Genomic DNA, 18,400 nt, shown 5'->3' on the forward strand with positions numbered 1-18,400 from the left:
GGAAACGCTGCTGGGCTCTGCTTTCCTGACCTCACCGTCACCCAGCACCACCACCATCCCTCCCAGCAGCTGCAGCCTCCGCCGGAGACACGCGAAAGGGGCATGAGCAGCTATCGCCGGTGCTGGGGGGCTGATGGGCTTTCTGGCTATTTCCAGGAAATCTGGAGAACAGCTGAGCCTGGTAAACAACGGCGATAATGTGCCAGGGTGGGAGGTGTTTTTCTCCCAGCGGTACTGGGAGAAAAATTGGGCGTCCTGCCTCCTGCACCCAGATCTGGCCACAAGCCCCAAGGGGGGATGTGACTTCCCAGTTTGGTCTCTCTGGAGCTGGGATGCTCTGGCTGCTTCTGCCTGGGGATAAGCAGGAGGATGGGTTGCACAGCGTGGATCTTGCTCACGGGCTTGGAGGCAGGGACTGAGTGCCTGGCCCAAGGAAATTGAATTATTCTGCCCCTAAAAATGCAGACAGGCACTGCCGGGTTATCCTGCACAAATGGAGAATAAATGCTCCTTAGTCACTGATATAAATTTATTTGGAGGAAACGTCCCTTAATCCCAGGTATGACCCAGGCAAGTGTTCCACCTTGATGCCAATAGGAGACTCTAGCATGCCCAGTGCAGAAATTTGAGCTTTTGACTTGTTTTCCCTTCCACTCACTGATTTTCTTAGAAATCATCCTTGTTAGCAAGGGATTTCTAAGAGGAACAGTAGGACATGGCTGAGACTGATTTGGGCTTGGGCAGCCTGACAAAGCCCCTCTGGCCCCAGCACTGCAGGATGCTGCCCCACTTTGTGCCAACACCAGTACTCATGATAAAGCACTCCCTTTGCAAAAAAATTGAAATAATAAAGGAAAAAAAAAAAAAAGCAGCTGTTGTTTTTTTCCAGCCTGGGTCCGTTTCCCAGCAGGACAGCTGGATCCTGTTCACAGCTGAGGGTGAGGCTTTGGGTTGGGAAGAGGGACTCGGAAGTGGCTTTGCCGCTGAAATCTCCATGTTGTTGAACTGACCTGAGCAGGGTGGGTCAAGACAGAAGAGGTACCTGCCAGCAGTAATTTTTGTGTTTATTTGTTTCTCCAAGGTTGATTTGCCAAAAGCAGGGAATGGATTTCCACCTCCTACCAGCTGTGAAGAATGTGTACGTGGGCGACCACAAAGCCTTCAATTCTCTTAAACATGAAATCACCTCTGGTTGCTGCCGTGTTTCCCCTCTCCTTTTTTTCTTTTCATAATTTTTGGGTGCAGCTGAGCTGCTCAGAAACTCACCCAAGACAAACACATTGGCGCCGTAAATAGGAGAGCAATTTAATAAACCATTAAATGGTTTATGACTGTTGCAATGGCAGCAGTTTTGGCAGCTTCTCGGTGGAGGACATGAGGGTGGGAAGAGGTCTTCTTTGGGGAATGGCTTTACCAGTCCAAATTTTGGAAAACCTGAGGTTGCTTTTTCTGGCTTGGCTTTGGATGTTCTGCCATGCCATGCTTGCAGCAATGGGGTTGGGTGGCCTTGGTGGCTAACGGCCCATCTGCAAACAAGACAAGACATGGCAACGTGGGATGATGCTGGCGTGTGCCAGTGTCGAGTCTTAGTCACCCCGGTTCATCTATGACTGACTCTGTCTGAATGCGAAAGGACCAGATTTTTGAGCAGCATCCTAAGGCAGCAGCAGCAGGGGCTGTCAGGGATCGAGGCGGTTGCGTGTGCTCTTGCACGTGTCCAAGGGAGCTGTGCTTGTCCAGGCATGGACTGGACCCTGTGTGAGATGGGCTTTCAGGGTTTTTTATTTGGTCAGCCCTGAACTGAGTATCTGTGTTTAAGGCAGGACAGGGAGGGGACACACAATGCATCCGTGCTCAGAGCATGTCCTGTAGATATGGGGGACTGCAGCTATGACCCTCTGGCCACCCTTGCCTCACCCCAAACCCATGCTGGTGGGGTCTGCATTAGCCACAACTTCAGAAAGACCTTACTTTTGCATAGCTGCCAGGTTTGGGAAATGCTCTGGGCTCTGCCCATGCAAACCTCCGTGTGTCTCGGCACCCTAACGGGTGCAGACTGTAGCTCCTGTTGGCTCAGCGCATGGGTCGGGAGATCCAACCATCCATCTGACCCACAAGGCACCACAAGCACCTTCACCCAGCAGTGGGAACAAGGTGCCCATCATTTAGGTGCCTGGGACTATCCGAGCCTGGGTGATCAATTCACAACATGAAGCAGAGGAAGGTCGTGCCTTGAGCCCGAGCCCAGCTCTCTTTCTTTATTGGGAAGTTGGCAGGAGAGCCTGCCCAGGAGTTGGGTGGCAGTCAGATCTCTTGTTGACTCAGGCCACTCTCTAGCAGTTGTTTTAATTCAGCCTGAGCACCGGGTAAACAGCCGGGCTGGGAAATCTGAAACCCTCGCTCTGACCTTGCTGTCGCTGCAGGCGTCAGCCCGGGGAGCTGCAAGCGGGGAAGCCCGGACCCATCGGCCCGGTGCATGTGGGCACGGTGGGAACAAACACGTGGGGTGAGCTCATGTCTCCTGGAGTCATTTGTTTGGTTTTCAAGGAGTGAAGAAAAAATTGAACCCTCTTTGGGGCACAGAGTTTGTGCTGTGATTCCTTGATGAGTGGTGTTGCCAGAAATACTGAAGTAGACGCAGTAGAAGTGGTTTTTCCCCCTTCTCCGTCATATTTGGTGGGGTCAACTTGTGGTCAATGGTCAACGTGTTCTTTCACCTGTGCCATCCCCTCATGGCTCTGGCTCTCAGCTCAAGTAACAGCAGTTGTTTTTGGAGGAAACTGGGCACTCCCTAGTGCTATGATGTACAGCATCTTCCCTCGTGATCTCTACCAAACTGACAGGTACCCAAACACCGTTTTTTTAATGTTAAACTCCAGGGCAGAAATCTAAACATTCAGGTGAATTTTCTTTTTTCTTTTTTTTTTTTTTTTTCCAAGGAGCTGTTAACAGCTTGTCATTGTGGGTTGGAAAATTTAAATGCATTTGAGAAAATATGTTGGCAGCAAGCTCCCCATATTGTTTCAGCTTGTCCCAAAATTCCAGAGAAATTTACCATTCATATTTTCATTTCTGATTGGAAAATGTTGGGGAAAGAAGAAACAAATTCTGTAGATATTTTTGGACAATGTTAGCATTTTTTTTTTCACCAGCCATGTCTCCATGGCATGGAAAAGATTAAACAAAATACACAAATTAAAAACATCTGCTAGGAATTAGATAAATTAAAATCTTTGCCCTATAAGCAGAAAAATTTTAAGAAAACCCTGATAAGGAAATCTGGTTATTTAACTTCTGCATTCCAACCATCTGTGTGATCTGATTCCAGTGATTTGGCTCAAAAAATTGGTTAGGAGAGTTGTTAGAAAATCAGAGATCTGAATTGTAACCTGGGGGAGGCTTTGACTGTAGAGAGCTCCAGTGAAATATATGGAAAGTTAGACTGACTCCTGCAGCTGGAAAACCCTCCTTGAGATGTCTGCTGTGTGAAGGGCAGAGCCTCAATCAGTCTTCCATCTCTTGATCTTTGTTCCTGATGCAGAGAATTCAGAAATCTTTGCCTTCTCATAACGGCTTTTCAGTTGGTTGGTCCTTGGGCATTTTTCAGTGTAGCTGTGGACTTTAGTGTTCTGAATTTCAACCTATTGACTATACACTTTCTCTCTTAGTTGTCTTTAACAGACCTCCTAAAAGCAATCCCTGCAAGTCTCAGATTTAAAAGCACATGGCAACAGTCTGGAGAAGTGGGACACTCAGACCTCACCTCTTGATGCCTTGTGGTTTCCAGCAGTTGAATGGAGAGGTGAACCCTTGGGGAGGCTGATCCAGGGAACAGCTTGACCCGAGGAGCGGTGTTGGTCCCAAAAGTGGTTCTTCTTGGCCAGAGTTGAGGTGCGTAGGACACTGTTGGGCAACCATCACCTGCCATTGCCTGTATCATCCCAGCCCTGAGAGGAATCAGGGACAAGCAGGTTGTCGATATGGCAGACGTGCTCACAAGGGTGTGTGGGTGGAAGGATCTTCAGCACGTACGCGGTTTCGAAACGCATCTCCTCCTCAAAGCTTTACTCTTCCTCCCTACATGGGACTCTGGATTGAACAAGGAATTGTGTTTTGGGTCACCTCTTGCTGGAGTGCACTGAGATGTGTGTCAGATGGCTTTGGATATAGCATGAGGTCTTCCTCCATGCTCAAGGGCTACAAACACCTCCAGCACACATCTCATCTTGATTTACAATCAATACCCAAGGCAGGGCAAGAATTGCTCTGGGAGTACCCGTTTCTCTCTGCAGACGGTAGAAGTGGTCAAAGGTGACCAGTTTCTTGCAGAGACCCAAAATGACATAAATTCTTCCCAAATACTACCCGCAGCTTAGCTGTGGATGGAGGCAGACACAGCAGGAGCCGTGCGGGGCTGCTCGGCATCCCTCAGGGAACATTTCCATCTGAGCATCCCAGGCAGTGCAGATCCTCCTGGTATGCTGCTTCTAGGACAGCATTTTATCACCTCTTTATCAAAAGCCCCTGTATCAGGAGCCAAACTGCTATTAGCGGGGGTTGACAGCAGGGACAAAAAATTACTCTTTTTCCTAGGTTACGATTAATCTGGTTGCATGCTGCTGCCTACAAGCACCTCCTCCATGATCAGCAGGAATACAAACCACCAGGGTTTCTTCCTGAGAGCTTTGTATTGTAGCTTCTTGCATTTCTTTGAAGAGATTCCCCAGCGTCTCCTGGGTATCTGGCTTCATGACATCATTGCCTAGAGCTCTTTAGAAGCCTCTCGGTCACCATGGCAATGCTGAGGTTGTCACTGGCCTGGGCTTGTTATGTCATAAGGTGAGTCAGCCCCAGAATGAAAGGCCACAGCCTTTGCCATTGTTTGATTTAATAACCTGCAATGATGAGATAACGATCCAGGTTCTTAATGACAAGTGGGTGTTAATAAGATGTTAGGAAATAGTTCAATAGCAAAGTCCATGGGATAATGACAGGCTGTTGATTTCCGGAGGGTGACCATTAAATGGGTTGAATAGACTCATCCAAAGGGGGTTTCACATCCATCACTAAAGCCCTGCAGGCAGAAGACCTCCAGAGGTGCATCCCAGATGCAGCTGGATTGGGAATTAAGCTCTTCATGAACACAACCAGCTTCAACCACTGGGTGCCTCCATGGAAATGGTTCCTCTGACAGTCTGTGCTTGGAGGGTTGGGATTTTACCTCCTTCCCACTGGATCTCTGACTTGCTGCATCACTTCGCAGCACGAATTAGGTCTGGATCAGGTGTAATCACATGGCTGTATTTCTGCTGATTTATCCAGAGAAGGCACTATGGTAACATGTGCCAGGTTTATGCTGGCAGCAGCAGGACGGGTAATATCTGATCTGGCAGCTGGGACAGAGTAACCATGTAAACACACTTTTCTTTCAAACCAGCAGGATTTTTGTGCTGGCTCGGTGCCTTGTCACAGGTGGTTGTGGCATTTTGCTAAGGGATGAGGTAACCTGAAGTTTAACATCTTGTGGATTTATGCCCTAAATCAACCCCAGGACTTTCAGTGGGGAATTTCACACCCTAAAATCACAGAGCAAACGGGGAGGTGTTCCTCTGGTGTAACTAAAAGTACCTGGGAGTGGGAGGCACAGTGTCAGGCTCATGTGAATTTGGCTTCTCGGAGCCACTGACAGTGCCAAAACCAGAATTTTGGCGCTCTGACTGATCCGCACCCTTCAACCCTTTCTGTTGGGACCAAGCCCGAAATTTTGCAGCCAGATTTCATTTCAAGGAGAACCAGTATCAGATTCCTGAGACTGGAATATCCCCAACCTCTTGCCATCTAATTACCCTGTAACCACTTTTAAAAACCCGTATTTGTCTCTGCAACCTATGGAGTCAATTATCTTTATGATTTAGCCCGTTTATGGGGTGAGTTTTGTTTTGTACTAGTCTTGTAAGGTCAGGAACTTTCACAGGACATTGCTCAATCCTTCTGGACCCGTGTCTAAGCAGATCTGTCAGTGTTGAGAAATATCCTTCCTCCAAGGGATGTTGCAGGTTCAGAACGTTATTTCTGTTTTTGACAATTAGAGAATGTATTCTCAAAAGTTACAGATGAAACTCCCTTCCTGGGATTTTAAATAAGAACATCAGTCTGGGAGGCTCCTTTGGGGTCATCAGTCCTGGCTACTGGACACCCATCTTACACCTCCCCATCTCTGGCCTTGAGCTTTACTGGGTCTTCCCAGGGACCCTCCAAGACCTGAGCACAGTTGGAGACACCCACCTCTCTCTGGGGACATTGGAGGGATTCTTCGGTGATTTTGCTTCTAATTTGAGGAATCAAGATTAAATCCAGGCTCTCATACTCCCTTCTTCTCCATATTCATCACGGCTGGGTAATGCATTTGCAACTCTCCCATTTCCTTTCCTATCTACCTTTTAACTCACTCGATTAGAACCAAATGCCTCTAGTCGGGGCACAAATCTGGCAGCTCAAAAGAAACTAGGTTTGAACCCTCATCCTCCTGCTTGAAGGGCTCCTAAATGAAAAGGAATTTAAAAAAATAAATTGCTTTTAGCAAGGCTGACGGTGTACAACAGAGGGTTGACTTCAGGCAGAATTTACCGTCCCTGAAATATTTCCTGCGTTGCACGGGGTACAACAGTGACAGGACACAGGGGACCTCAGAGCAGAGGGTTGAGCAAAAGCAAGCAGGTGCCCAAGCTCGCATCGGTTGAATACGGCTCAAAAAGCACTTAAAGAAAATTATAGGGAGTCCCTTTTTTGCCAGGACAGTGAAATTTTTTTTTTTTTTTTTTTAACTATCTGGGTCGTACTCGTTGCACGCAAGGTGATGTGCACAAGAGCTGATTTTTGCTGTTTGTTGCTTGAGTGTTGGGAACAGTCGCCCTGTGCATTTTTGCAACCCCTTAGTGGATTTTCCTGCCTCTTGGCTGCCAGGACAGGCTTGCGTGCGGCAGCCCCGAGTGCCTGCTCTGCTGGTATTTCAGTGCTGGGCTGTTGCTAGCAACTAGCTAAATTTCTTGCGATCTGGGAAGGAAGACGTTTCATGAGCACATCAGGTCCAGTTACAGCATGTAATAGTTTCAGAAACTGGACAGCTTGTCCCCAGCTGGGGGAACGGGTGTTTGCACCGGTGGGTGAAGGGAGGGACGGTGCAGGGACAGCCCCGAGCATGCGATGTTCCCTGCCGTGCCCTGGTCCTGCACCCCAGGCAGGGTTCAACCCTCGCAGTTGCAGACCCGAGAGGTGTCACTCGGGAGGTCTCCTCTCATTTCAGGGTAGGGGACTGCGAGTCCCACGCTGAGCAGGAAAGCCTGCCTTGAAATAATATCGTGAAGCAAGGATTTTGCCTGATTTCTGTTCCTCTTTGCCCCGCAGCGGAGTTGACGCTGCAGGTTTGATACCATTGAGGAGGAAAGGGAGCATGTGATTGTGAGGGTAGGGGGCTAAAAGGCAAGAAATGAGGAAGGAAAAACCATCTCGTTAAGAGGAGAGGAGAGAAAAAACTCTTTTCCATGGCAGAAATACCCTGATGTGTTCCAGGGGCTGATGCAGGAGCTCATCCCTGTTCCCGTGGCAGGAGGGCTCGGGCAGGGTAAGGGAGAGGGTGGGATGAGGAGAGGGAGCGGTGATATCCCGATGATACAGGTACAGTTCGCACTTCACTCCTTGTTTATTTATTCTTGTAATTTAAATACCTGCGAGGGGCGAGGGGAAGGGAGGCGACTGAAGAGCACAAAGGACCATGAACTCCAGCTGCCTCTCCAAACCCAAATATTTTTTATCAAACTTTGCAAAACCCCTTCTCCATAAGCCTGACCCTCAGCAGCTTTTGCAAACTTCCAGTCCCTGCAAAGAAAGCGCCATCAGCAGCGAAAACAGCTCAGCATCCAGCGGACTAGAGGAGGGGGCAACCACTTGGTTTCCTCCCTGACCTTTCTGAAAGCCCCCGATTCCCTCAATACCTTGCGGACAATTTTCTCGGCTTCTCCAGGATCCCACCGATTTTTTTTTGGAAGTGCAAAGTTTAGTGTGTTTTTTTTTTTTTTGTTCAAGTAAGTGTATAAATACCCTTTGGTCAGCCCAGAGGAATAATTCTCTCTGTTGCAAGAGGGTGTCATTAATGCACCAACAAGAATTTGGGCAGCTGCTGCCTGACTTTTGCAACCTCCCTCCCAGGGTAGGGAGAACTATTTGTGCCCATGTCCCAGGTTGGTAAACTGAGGCTGTGCTGGAAATTGCTGTGGGTCAAGCTGCCCTGCCGTTAACCGAGCACACGTATGGCTGCACCTATATGGTGATGTAATGCACAGCTTCCAGACACTGTCTCCAGATTTTAACCATGCAAGGAGTTGCTGGGTGCAGGGTTGGACCGCGCCACTCAGATCCCACCGGGCATCACACATGCTGTCCCCTCCATGGCACATCCTAGATAGTCCATGCTGCACTGAACGTAGGCATAAACATGACTTGTCCTTTCCTTTTAAGTTTCCTTTAGAGGAGAAAAAAAAAAAAAAAAAGAAAAAAGAGGAGGATGAATCACGGCTTAGTCAGAGTTGGGGCTCGCCGGAGCAATCGCTGCCGTTGCCTGCATTTTGATGCTGGGGGGGAAGGGTGCCAGGGGAGGCTGGCTGGTGGCCCCGTGGTACCGGCAGGTTCTTTCAAAGGGGGTGGGAAATTTAGTCCAGGATTGTGATTTTGGGACGCATCCAGAGCCTAATTCCACTGTTCAGGGCAGGTTGCTAGGTCAGTTTGGAGTAGCAGGGGAACACAAAAGGGGGAATTGAGGGGTTTTGGCTTTGGGGTTTCGGAGAAGTCTGCTGCCTCTAAATCCCATAAGAGACGGGTGTCCTGTTCTCACAAATGGTTTTTTTCACCCTTTTTTTGCCAGAATCCCCCTCCTTTGCAATGCCCTCCCCTCTCCTATTCTTCTGGACCTGCCACCTCCATCCCTCAGATGCTCAAGATAATTTTTTTCCCCATCTACCACCAGGACCTTCAGATTTAGAGCCCTGGCATTACATTTATACCCCTGTCCCTTTGCATTCATTAAATCCCTGCAGGTTCCTGCGATGGGGTAGGTAAGGCAGCACCTCTGGCAAGCGCTGGGTGATTTATTCCTCCCTCCACATCTTTCGTCACCCAGCGAAGCGGAGGATGCAGGAGATCATCGCCGGCTGTCCCATGGCACACCGTGCCTGTGGTGGCTCTCAGCAAGCCGACACGCCTCTTACGCATTTGGCCCCCTCGGTGACTTGATTTTTTGAAAAATCGCTGAGCTAAGCGCCCCGTGGGCTCCTTTCACAGCAGCTGTGAGCAACAGCTTATTTATCGGTCCAGGCTCTATTTATAGGGAGCTGTGCTTTTGCACGGCACGACTCGAGAGGGGAAAATAAACCCTCTCAGTGCACCTAGTGCTGTCCTGCCCGCCACCCTACCCCCACGGTGAAAGTGCCTTATAAATAGTAATGATGCTCCTTCCAGCTGACCTCGCTTGGAGCAGCTGGGTGCTCGTGCCTTTGAAAACCAGGCCATTTATTTAGGAGTTGAAGCTTTCCGCTCCAGTTATTTAGGAGTTTTTAAGCCAAGAATTACTAGGTGGATCTAATTTGAAGTGACTGTGATTTTAATTCAGGCGGGGTTTCGCTTTCAGGCTCCTTTTGATATTGTGGGGGTGGTGATTTTCAAAGTGGAGAAGAGCCACAGAGAGGCTGCTGGAGGAAGGGGGATGCCCAGACTCCTCGTCCTGTAACATCACGTGAATTTTCTTCCTTCTTCTGACTTGTGTTTTAGCCAGACACCAAATTTTCGTTTCCCTCCATGGGAAAAGGTCTGGGATTTTGGAAAGAAACCACCTCCTGCCCTTCCCCGAGGATGGATTTTGTGCAGGGTGGTCCAGGGAGCACCGTTGTGTCTGACGCCCATCCCCACCTTCGCCAGCCAGATCGCTCGCTGCTCTCCCCCATATTCCTTCCCACATTCCAAATCTCTGGCTCTTTTCCAGCTCCCTCATAGTAGCTAATTTTATTTTTTTTTTTTTTTTGCCTGTGAATATTTTTTTCCTGCGTAGGAGAGGGAAGGATTGTGCATTTTTTACTCCATCCATCTTGGCTCCATGTAAGGAGATAGCCAAAAATATGTTCATTCTAGATCAGTTATAAAAATATAAGCTTTTGCTTCTAGAGGAGGAAAAATGCCCTATATGATAAAAAAAGGCTACTGAACACTTTAAGTGTCCGAGGTGCTACTTACCGGGCTTTAAATTTTCGAGTAAAATTTGCTTTATTAAACCCCATCAAAGCAGATGCTCCCACCTCTACAGCTCTTCCCATCTATATTTCCACATTTCCTCACTGTGGCATGTTTGCCCCCTGGCATCCCCCCAACCGGACCCCCCAGCACCAGGCAGGATGCACTGGGGCTGGGGGGGGGAGCACCTGCATGTCTGGGGCTTCGGCATCTCCAGAGCGGTTTTCTGGGTGGCACCTGGATGATGTCCCCAACGCCTCTGTGCTGCCAACACCCACTGCTTCGGGTTGTTCATATTGGTGGGCTGCTGTTCACAGCCTGATCTAAGGTGGAAAGGTAGCTTGCAGGAACCTGGGCAGTGGGTTAATAATAATAGTAAGAAGTAGCATAAAGTAATAATGAAAATAATGAAATAATAAAAATAGTAACTAGTAAAAATATTGAATAAGTAATTAAATGAAAATAATAAATAATAAAAATAAGATAAAATGGGCTAATAAAATAAAAAATAAATAAGAGGATAATAAATAACGAAAATAATTAATACAATAGTGAAAAATTAAAAATAATAGAAATAGCAAAGAAGAACATACTGAAAAATTAAATAAGAAAGATAATAATGAAAATAATACAATAGTGAAAAATTAAATTAAGAATAGAAATAGCAAAGAAGAACGTACTGAAAAAATAAATAATAAGAAAAATAATAATGAAAATAATACAATAGTGAAAAATTAAATTAAAAATAATAGAAATAGCAAAGAAGAGCGTACTGAATAATTAAATAATAAATAAGAAAAATAATAAATAATGACCTAATGAAAACCAAATCATAAAATCATAAACAATAAATAATAAAATGATAAATGAATAGAATCGTGCCGATTGGAGAGCGAAGCTTCCCCGGGAGCAGCATCCCCAGCGCTGCCGCCGCTTCACCCCCCCCGGGAGCCGCTTTTGCCGGGGAGGACCTCGGGGGGGGGCGGGTACGAGCCGCCGCCGGGGCGCCCGCCCGGGCGTTTTGCGCGTCCGCGGAGCGGGGCGGAGCGGTGGCGGTGGCGGTGGCCGCGGGCGGAGGCGGAGCCGCAGCCGCAGCCAGGGCATCCCCGCCGGGGGAGGCGGCCGGGCCCGGCCCGGCACAGCCATGTGCGACGTGAGCGACGTGCCGGAGCGCAGCCCCCGGCCCCCCGGCGCCCCCCGGCCCCCCCGGCCCGCGGGGAGCGCGGCGAGCGGCCCCGGCGGGGGGACGGCGGCAAGGGGCGCGGGGGCGGCGCCCCCCGGGCCACCGCAGTTCAGTTTCAGTTTATTTTTGTTCCAGGGTTGGGTTTTTTACTTTATTTTACTCTTTTTTATTGATTTTATTAGTTTTGGGGTTTATTTTTTAAATTTTATTTTTATTGTCAAATTTATTTCATTTTAATTATTTTATTTACTATATATCTTTTTATTCTTTTTATTCTTTTTATTCTCTTTATTTTTATTCTTTTATCCAGCTATTTTAACTTTATTCTTTTTATTCTTTTATCCACCTTCTGTAATTTTTCAATTTTATTTCGAATACATTTTACTTAACTTTTTTTTTTTTTTTTTTTAGCTTGGGGACCTCTTGCATTCACCCCCCCACTCCAGGCGCAGCCCTGAAGGCCCGCTGAGGGCCAGTTCCCCCCCCCTCCTCGTGTCCCCCCCCCCCAAGGAGAACAAAGCCTCCCCGGGCTCAGCGGCGCCTCCTTTGTCCGCGCTGCAGTGCGGGGGGCCGGCGGCAGGCGGCAGCGCGGGCCGAGCCCCGCCGAGCCGCGCCCCCCCCCCCCCCCCTTCTCTCCGCCCTCCTCCTCCTCCTCCTCCGCGGCGGCGCAGCGGCCGCCCCCCCCCGCCCCGGAGGCGGGAGCCGCGGGGCGCCGGCCGGCTGCCGGGGTACAAATAGGCGCCGCCGCCGCCGCTGCCGGCTCATCGTGAGCGGAGCGGGGGGGCAGAGAACACCGGCAGCACCAGCAACGCCGCTACCCTGCAGCAGCCAGAAGCTGGGCAGGGCCAACCCTTCCCCGGCTGCTTCGCCTTGAGATTTTCCTCCCTTTTCTTTTTTTTTTTTTTTTCCTCAGAATTAAAGGTTGGGTTTTTTTTATTTTTTACATTTTTTTTAAATAGCAAAATTAGCGGCAGGACTCGCCCTCGCTCCCTTCAAGCACGCAGCGGCGGAATTTGTGCCGTTCCTGCCGGCTTTGTGCCCTGAAGCCCCGTCCCTCCTCTTCCTCCTCCTCCTCCTCCTCCTCCGCCGTAAAGCCTTAACGAGACTCCGAGAAGCATCCGAAAGCGCCGCAGCCGCTCGTTCAAACCACCCCGCAAAAGCGACGACTGCAACAAAAAGCCTCTTTATTATCTAAATTTTTTCCCACCCCTCCTTCCTCTTTTTTTCCTTCTCCTCCTTCCACCCACCCCCCCCTCCACCCCCCGCAAACGTACCAAGGTGGACGCGGAGCGCAAAAAGACCTTTGTTTTAAAAATGCCCATGGAGCTGACGCAAAGCCGCATCCAGAAGATTTGGCTTCCCAATGACAACCGCCCGGCTCTGCCCCGCCGCTGTGAGTACGGGCACCGCAGCATCCCCGCGGGGTGGGATGGGGTGGGATGGGAAGCAGCCCCCCCCCCTTCCTCCTGCGCACTTCGGGGGGGGCTCTTTGCAACGCCCTTTCCCCCCCCTTGCAGCATCCCGCTCCCCCCTTTCCCTCCTCCAGCATCACCCCCGTGTCCGCATCCCACCCGCAGCCATCCCGTGACTCGCTTCAAGCCCCGGGAGCCGGAGGAAGGTGCAGCCATCACATGGCAGCTCCCCGGCCCCGTGGAGCGGAGGATGCCGAGACACGCGTGTCCCAATTTCCACCCCCCCCACACCCCCCTTCCCGCCTCCAGCCTTGGGATTAAAAGGGAAGGGAGCAGGTTGCAAACCTCAACAGCCGGGTACCAGCTCAGCTGGGATTTCCAGGGTGTTTGGCACCTTGTTCTAAGATTTATTCGTGATTATTTTTTTTTTTTGAGGGGGGGTGTTGGAGTTAGGATTAGAGCAATGACTTTGGGGGGAAAAAAAAACACCAGCTGTTTGCGTTTTACCTCTTAACCCTGAGCTGTGCTTGGGATGAGATAGGAGGCAGGTGGAGGGGAGGGCAAAAATTAATGCTGAAACTTCTTCTGCAGTGGCTTCCCTTCTTTTCAAAGCTCTGAAAGCATCTTGAGTGTTTAAAACCAACCTCCGCGCTTAAAAATAATAAAAGCAAACGCTTGGGTCATGCCGGTGTTACTATAAAACAAATCATGAATCATAATACAATACTAAAGCTTAAGAGACGGCTCTTTTAACTCGCCCAACAGCTAAACTGACAACCTGCCAGTTGTGCAACTCTGCGTAAGGCTAAATAAGCGTCGCAGGAATCCGCAGCTGCGGAGAGCCAGGACGGAGGAGGTGGCACTTTGCAGCCTGGCGAAGGATGGAAGTGGCTTGGGCAGTTGGGTGAATCAGTCTTTCCGATGCTTTCCTTGAGCAGGCGTTTTAAAAGTCACTTCGGATATCTATTTCCCTTGTCCGGAAAGTTCCCCCGTGTAAAAAAAAAAGAAAAAAAAATCCTTATGATTTGCCACACGTTGTTGCCCCATGGCTATGGGTCAGGCATGCCATGAGGGATGTCTGAACCCTATAGCAGATGCTTGCACACGCAGCCTGTGCTTGGCAAGGGCAGCTCTGCAGCAGAAGCTGCTGAGGAAATGGCTTTCAGCAACAGGCTGAACATCTGGGTTGCCATGGGGCTTCGCTTTTAGCGGGGTAAAATGTCTCCTGGCTTAATGCTTTGCAGATGTATCTGTTTGCTTTGATTTTTCTCAAGGACTGACACCTTTGAAAGAAATCCCTCATGTAGGCAGAGCCTCCCTGGGTGTTTTGCCACTTTATTCAACTGGTTTCTCAGAGAGAATTCCCTCCTTGGCAGAGCAGAAAACTAACATACTTTAATATATTAGGCACCGAGGGGCTCATTAACAGCGTAATGTGGCTTCTAATTATTTTCTCTCGGGGTGGGAACAAGCCGTGTTCACTGTGCTCTATGGGAAGAACGTTCTTGGGCTTTTTTAATTTTTTTGGGGGTTTTTCTTAAACCCAGGGTGACTATTTTAAACTCGAGGTGCTATTAATTCCTCGGCAGTAACAAAGAGCAGAGCCACAAAGCCGGGTGGGAATGGAGGTGTAACAGAGGCCGATGTGGTCCCCGGGGAGGAGGAGGGAGCAGGAGCATCCCTGGGAGCATCCTCGGAAAGCTCCCGCGTGGCGGCTCCCTGCGTGTGAAATAATTAGTGCGATTGTCTGCTTCCTCGTCAACGGGAGGCTCGAATGGATGCGAAGGGATGCCTTCATCTGGCCTTTTGACGGCGATCCATTAAATTGCTGTCAAGCTGCACGTCTCTCACGTAGGGGCTGGGAAAGTCAAGTCGTCGCAGGCGGCTGGATGGGCAGAGCCAGGCGAGGGGAGGGGGCTCGGGTGGGGGATGCTCGAGGAGGAAAAGGGCTCCTGATGCCTTTCTTTCGCCCATCGCTCCGGCTCCGTGGAGGGCATGGGAGAATACGTCGATAAGGGTGATAATCAGTTCCACACGCGTGCGTGCGAGGTGCAGCGCAGAAACGCAGTCTAGGTGCATCCGCGAAGGTGTCAGGGAATTGCGATGGCAAGAAGCTGGAAAAGGGGACTGTAAGACTAACGTAGAACATGTGGTGTGGGCTTCTGGGAGCAGGAGGTGCGGGGGAATGATTCTTACGAGGAGGAGACAGTAAAAATGCCTGAAACAGAGATGGCTATTTTATCTAACCTATTATAGAAGCAAATTTCCTTCCTTTTTTTTTTTTTTTTTTTGCTTCCTTCCACCCACTCCAGTGAAGCATGACAGTGCACTGACACCAGCTTTCTAGCAGATAGAAGGCACAAGTGACAAGCTACTTCTCAATATCCTGATTGAGCCTTTCGAAAGACATCCCTGACCTTGACTTACCTGGGTAGATGTTGATAACGAGTAATGAATATGCATTGAAATCCCTGATAGCTTTCCAGCAGTGGTGAAAAGAAATGATGAATTAGGTCTTTGTGAAGCACTGGGAGCAAAACACTGGTTTCTGTTACATCCCTGATGCAAAGTTTCCTGGAGGCTTTTGTGATTTAGCTGGGTTTGGGCTCAGATTCCTGATAAGAAGTTGCACGCTTGATGCCCTGGTGTTTTGGGAAGTGCTTTCCCGGTCCGTACACAGATGCTTTTTCACAGTCCAAAGGGAACCTGAATCTTTCCTTTGGCAGCAAACTAAATTGGGGGGAGATTCCTCAAATACAGGTGTTTAACTCCTGCAGCACCCTTCGGAGGTGGCATTTGTGCACCCATGCAGCACCAGCACTGGGACCGTCTCAGCTGTCTGGAGCCAAAGGGACACGAACAGTACCCAGCATTGTCCCCATCCTCTCGGAATGCTGTTATTTTAGTGGCCCCAAATCCTCTTGGCTCAGCTCTTTGAGATTCTTTGTCTGCTGGCAGGTAGGGAAAGGAGGAGTTTCTTTATTCAGGTATTATTCCCTCCCCCGTCCCTTTATTTAGAATGTGGTGGGTTTTTGTGCAGAAAAAGACTTGCACCTATAGTTTGGTTGAGGATGTGAGGCTGTTGGAGTAGGAAAAAAATGCTTTTTCTGGATACATTGCACAGCTCTCTTGGTACCCCAGCATGCAAAAATCAGTGCTTGCTGCTGAAATCAGTGGGAGCTGGCCTGAGCTTTTCAAATGCGTCACCGGGGATGCAGGTCACACAAAGGGAGCAAGTGTGAGGGCAGCTCCAGCCTGAGGAATGTGGAATATTTAGGGGGGAAAAAAAAATCTTTTAGATAGTTTTGTCATCTCTTGCCTGCTGAGACAGCCAAGCAGATGATGGGTGGTGGTTCTTTGCCCTTCTGGATACCAGCGCTGTAACTCTTCCTTGTGGCCTTAATTTGGTTTCTTTAGCTGTTGGATTTTTTTTTTTTCTTGGAAAGGGAGGGAAATCCCACGTGCTTTGCACACACTCTGGATACCTCTCAGTTTGTTTACCCTTCCCAGATCTTCACTGAGAGAAATCTACCTCAACCCACTGCCCCGACTCCATTCCCGGGGAGCCCCTCTCATCCCCAGATGGCTCTGCCACCCTCCCCTGGTCCCACCTGCGGGCAGCTGGGACGGGCAGGCAGAGCTCTGCGCCCAGACCGTAATTAAGCTGCGTTTTTATGGCTCTGCCACCAGCCACTCACTCCCTGCATTCCTTTCCCGTGAGGTCTCTGGCCTCGCAGGGTGGATTGAAGGGTGGGTGAGAAATCCCCCGGAGGGTCTCGCCTATCGGGGCTGGTCTCTGCCTTCTGGTCTCTGCCTTCGCCGGGAGGGCTCTTGGTGTGTCACGTCGGGCAGCATGAAAGGCGGCTGGCTAATCCAAATTCCATTAGGCATCGTTAAGATCTTCCTTTCCCCTATTTAAAGTGCTTGGCGTTGTGCCTTGGCCTTTGGTGTGTGCAGCATCATGTGAGAAGCAATTCTGTAGGGCAAACCCTGGAGAGAAGCGGGCGTGAGACGGGGGAGAGGGATGCTGCCACGTTACCTGGTCCATGGGGAGTGTGGTCTGGGTGCATCCTGTGGCACTGGGACTGGGCTGTGGAGGACTAAAAAAATTCCTAAACTGCATTCCCAGTCCTGTAACCTCAGTAATTTCCTCCAAACTAACCAGGAATTTACTTTCTAAAGGATTAATGGAGGGGAAACGCAATTCACCTGGGCAGCTCAACTGCTGATTTGTCTGCATTTTGGTCATGCCATTTGGGTGAATTGGAGAGGAGTTCCTCTTCACTTGCCAAGTCATCACTAAGTGATGCCTCTGGACTTATTTTCAGCTGTTTGACATGGACCCTTTTTACACCACCACCAAAAAAACCCAGCTTAAAACAGGTTTATGAAGAAAAAGGGATAAGTCACTTAGATACCTGCTTCTAAATACTGGTGGTTCTGTAGTCCTCATGCCCTGCTTGTCTTCAGAGAAAAGTTACTTGGCTGCATTTGCGTGTGTATCGGCTAAAAGGCTAGCAAAAGTTTGTGGAAGGTGGTGGTCTTTGTGGGTGAAGATCTTTGAGCAGACCTGGTATCTCAGCACAGCAGCCGTGTCTGAAGTGTGCTGCTGGTGGGGATTGAACCAGACTCCTTGGCCATTCTCTTGTTTTTCACAGAATTGGCCGAACTGTGGGAATGGGAGGTCGTGTTTGCATTGATTTTTTTTTTTTTTTAAATTTTTTTCCCCAGTGGGGAAACTGAGGCACAGAGGTCCTGCAGGGAGCCTGGGGCAGCTGCTGGTTCCTTGCCCACTCTGCAGCCATCAGGATGTTCTCCTCTTGCCATGGCTGTCAGGATGTGACTCCTGTTCCCCAGTTTGGGTGGCACCAGGGTGAATTTGGGTCAGCATGGCTTAGCTGGGGCAGTTGTCTCACTGGTGGGCAGCTACAGAGCCATCCACCGTGTCCCCTGCTCTCGTGTATGCTTGTTCAGCAGGTCCCATTGCAAAAATGAGCCAGTGGATTTGCCTCATCAAGGTTTTGGTTGTCCAGGTTTGTGAGAGGAAGATATAGGAGATAATCCAGAGATGATGGCGCATGGGGAGCAGAGGCTTTGTGTTCCTCTAGCTGCTGAAGGACCTGGGGGAAGGCTGCTGGGTCAAGAGCAAGGATTTATACAGGATGAGCTGGAGGATTAACAGCTGCTTATGTTGTTCTTTCTCCTCCTTGTAGCCTGTGGGCCGCAGCTTGCCAATTCTCCCACTGTGATAGTGATGGTTGGCCTCCCAGCCCGTGGGAAGACCTACATCTCCAAGAAGCTGACTCGCTACCTCAACTGGATTGGTGTCCCAACAAAGGGTGAGGCTTTCACTGGCTGCCTGGGGAAAGCATGATTCTGGTCCTTGGGAGTGTTGCTCTAGGAGCTCAGTGCCTTGGGGGCTGGGAGGGAGTGGGGGATCTTTCCAAGATCCCATGGGCCAAATATCCATGTCTGCCCATTGCTTCTGCTGCAGCCCAGGTTCTCCTTCACTTTGAAGACCAAGGGATGT

General features: G+C 49.6%; 1 protein-coding gene across 8 annotated transcripts in view; it reads left to right on the forward strand.

The window, feature by feature from the left end:
* The first annotated feature begins 12,165 nt into the window (after positions 1–12,165).
* PFKFB3 (6-phosphofructo-2-kinase/fructose-2,6-biphosphatase 3) overlaps positions 12,166–18,400 on the forward strand; it is a 28,609-nt gene continuing 22,374 nt past the window's right edge. For 3 of the 8 annotated variants that reach the window (XM_074869706.1, XM_074869705.1, XM_074869704.1), the window contains exons 1-2: positions 12,167–12,851; positions 18,084–18,209. In XM_074869706.1, the coding sequence (XP_074725807.1) occupies positions 12,773–12,851; positions 18,084–18,209 (205 nt within the window). In that variant the 5' untranslated portion in view covers positions 12,167–12,772. Of the gene's footprint in view, positions 12,852–18,083; positions 18,210–18,400 lie in introns of all 8 variants that reach the window. The other 5 variants (XR_012629107.1, XM_074869703.1, XM_074869708.1 and 2 more) reach the window with 4 other exon arrangements.

This window comes from Strix uralensis, chromosome 5 (genome assembly GCF_047716275.1).
Source record: "Strix uralensis isolate ZFMK-TIS-50842 chromosome 5, bStrUra1, whole genome shotgun sequence".
NCBI classification, from domain to species: domain Eukaryota; kingdom Metazoa; phylum Chordata; class Aves; order Strigiformes; family Strigidae; genus Strix; species Strix uralensis.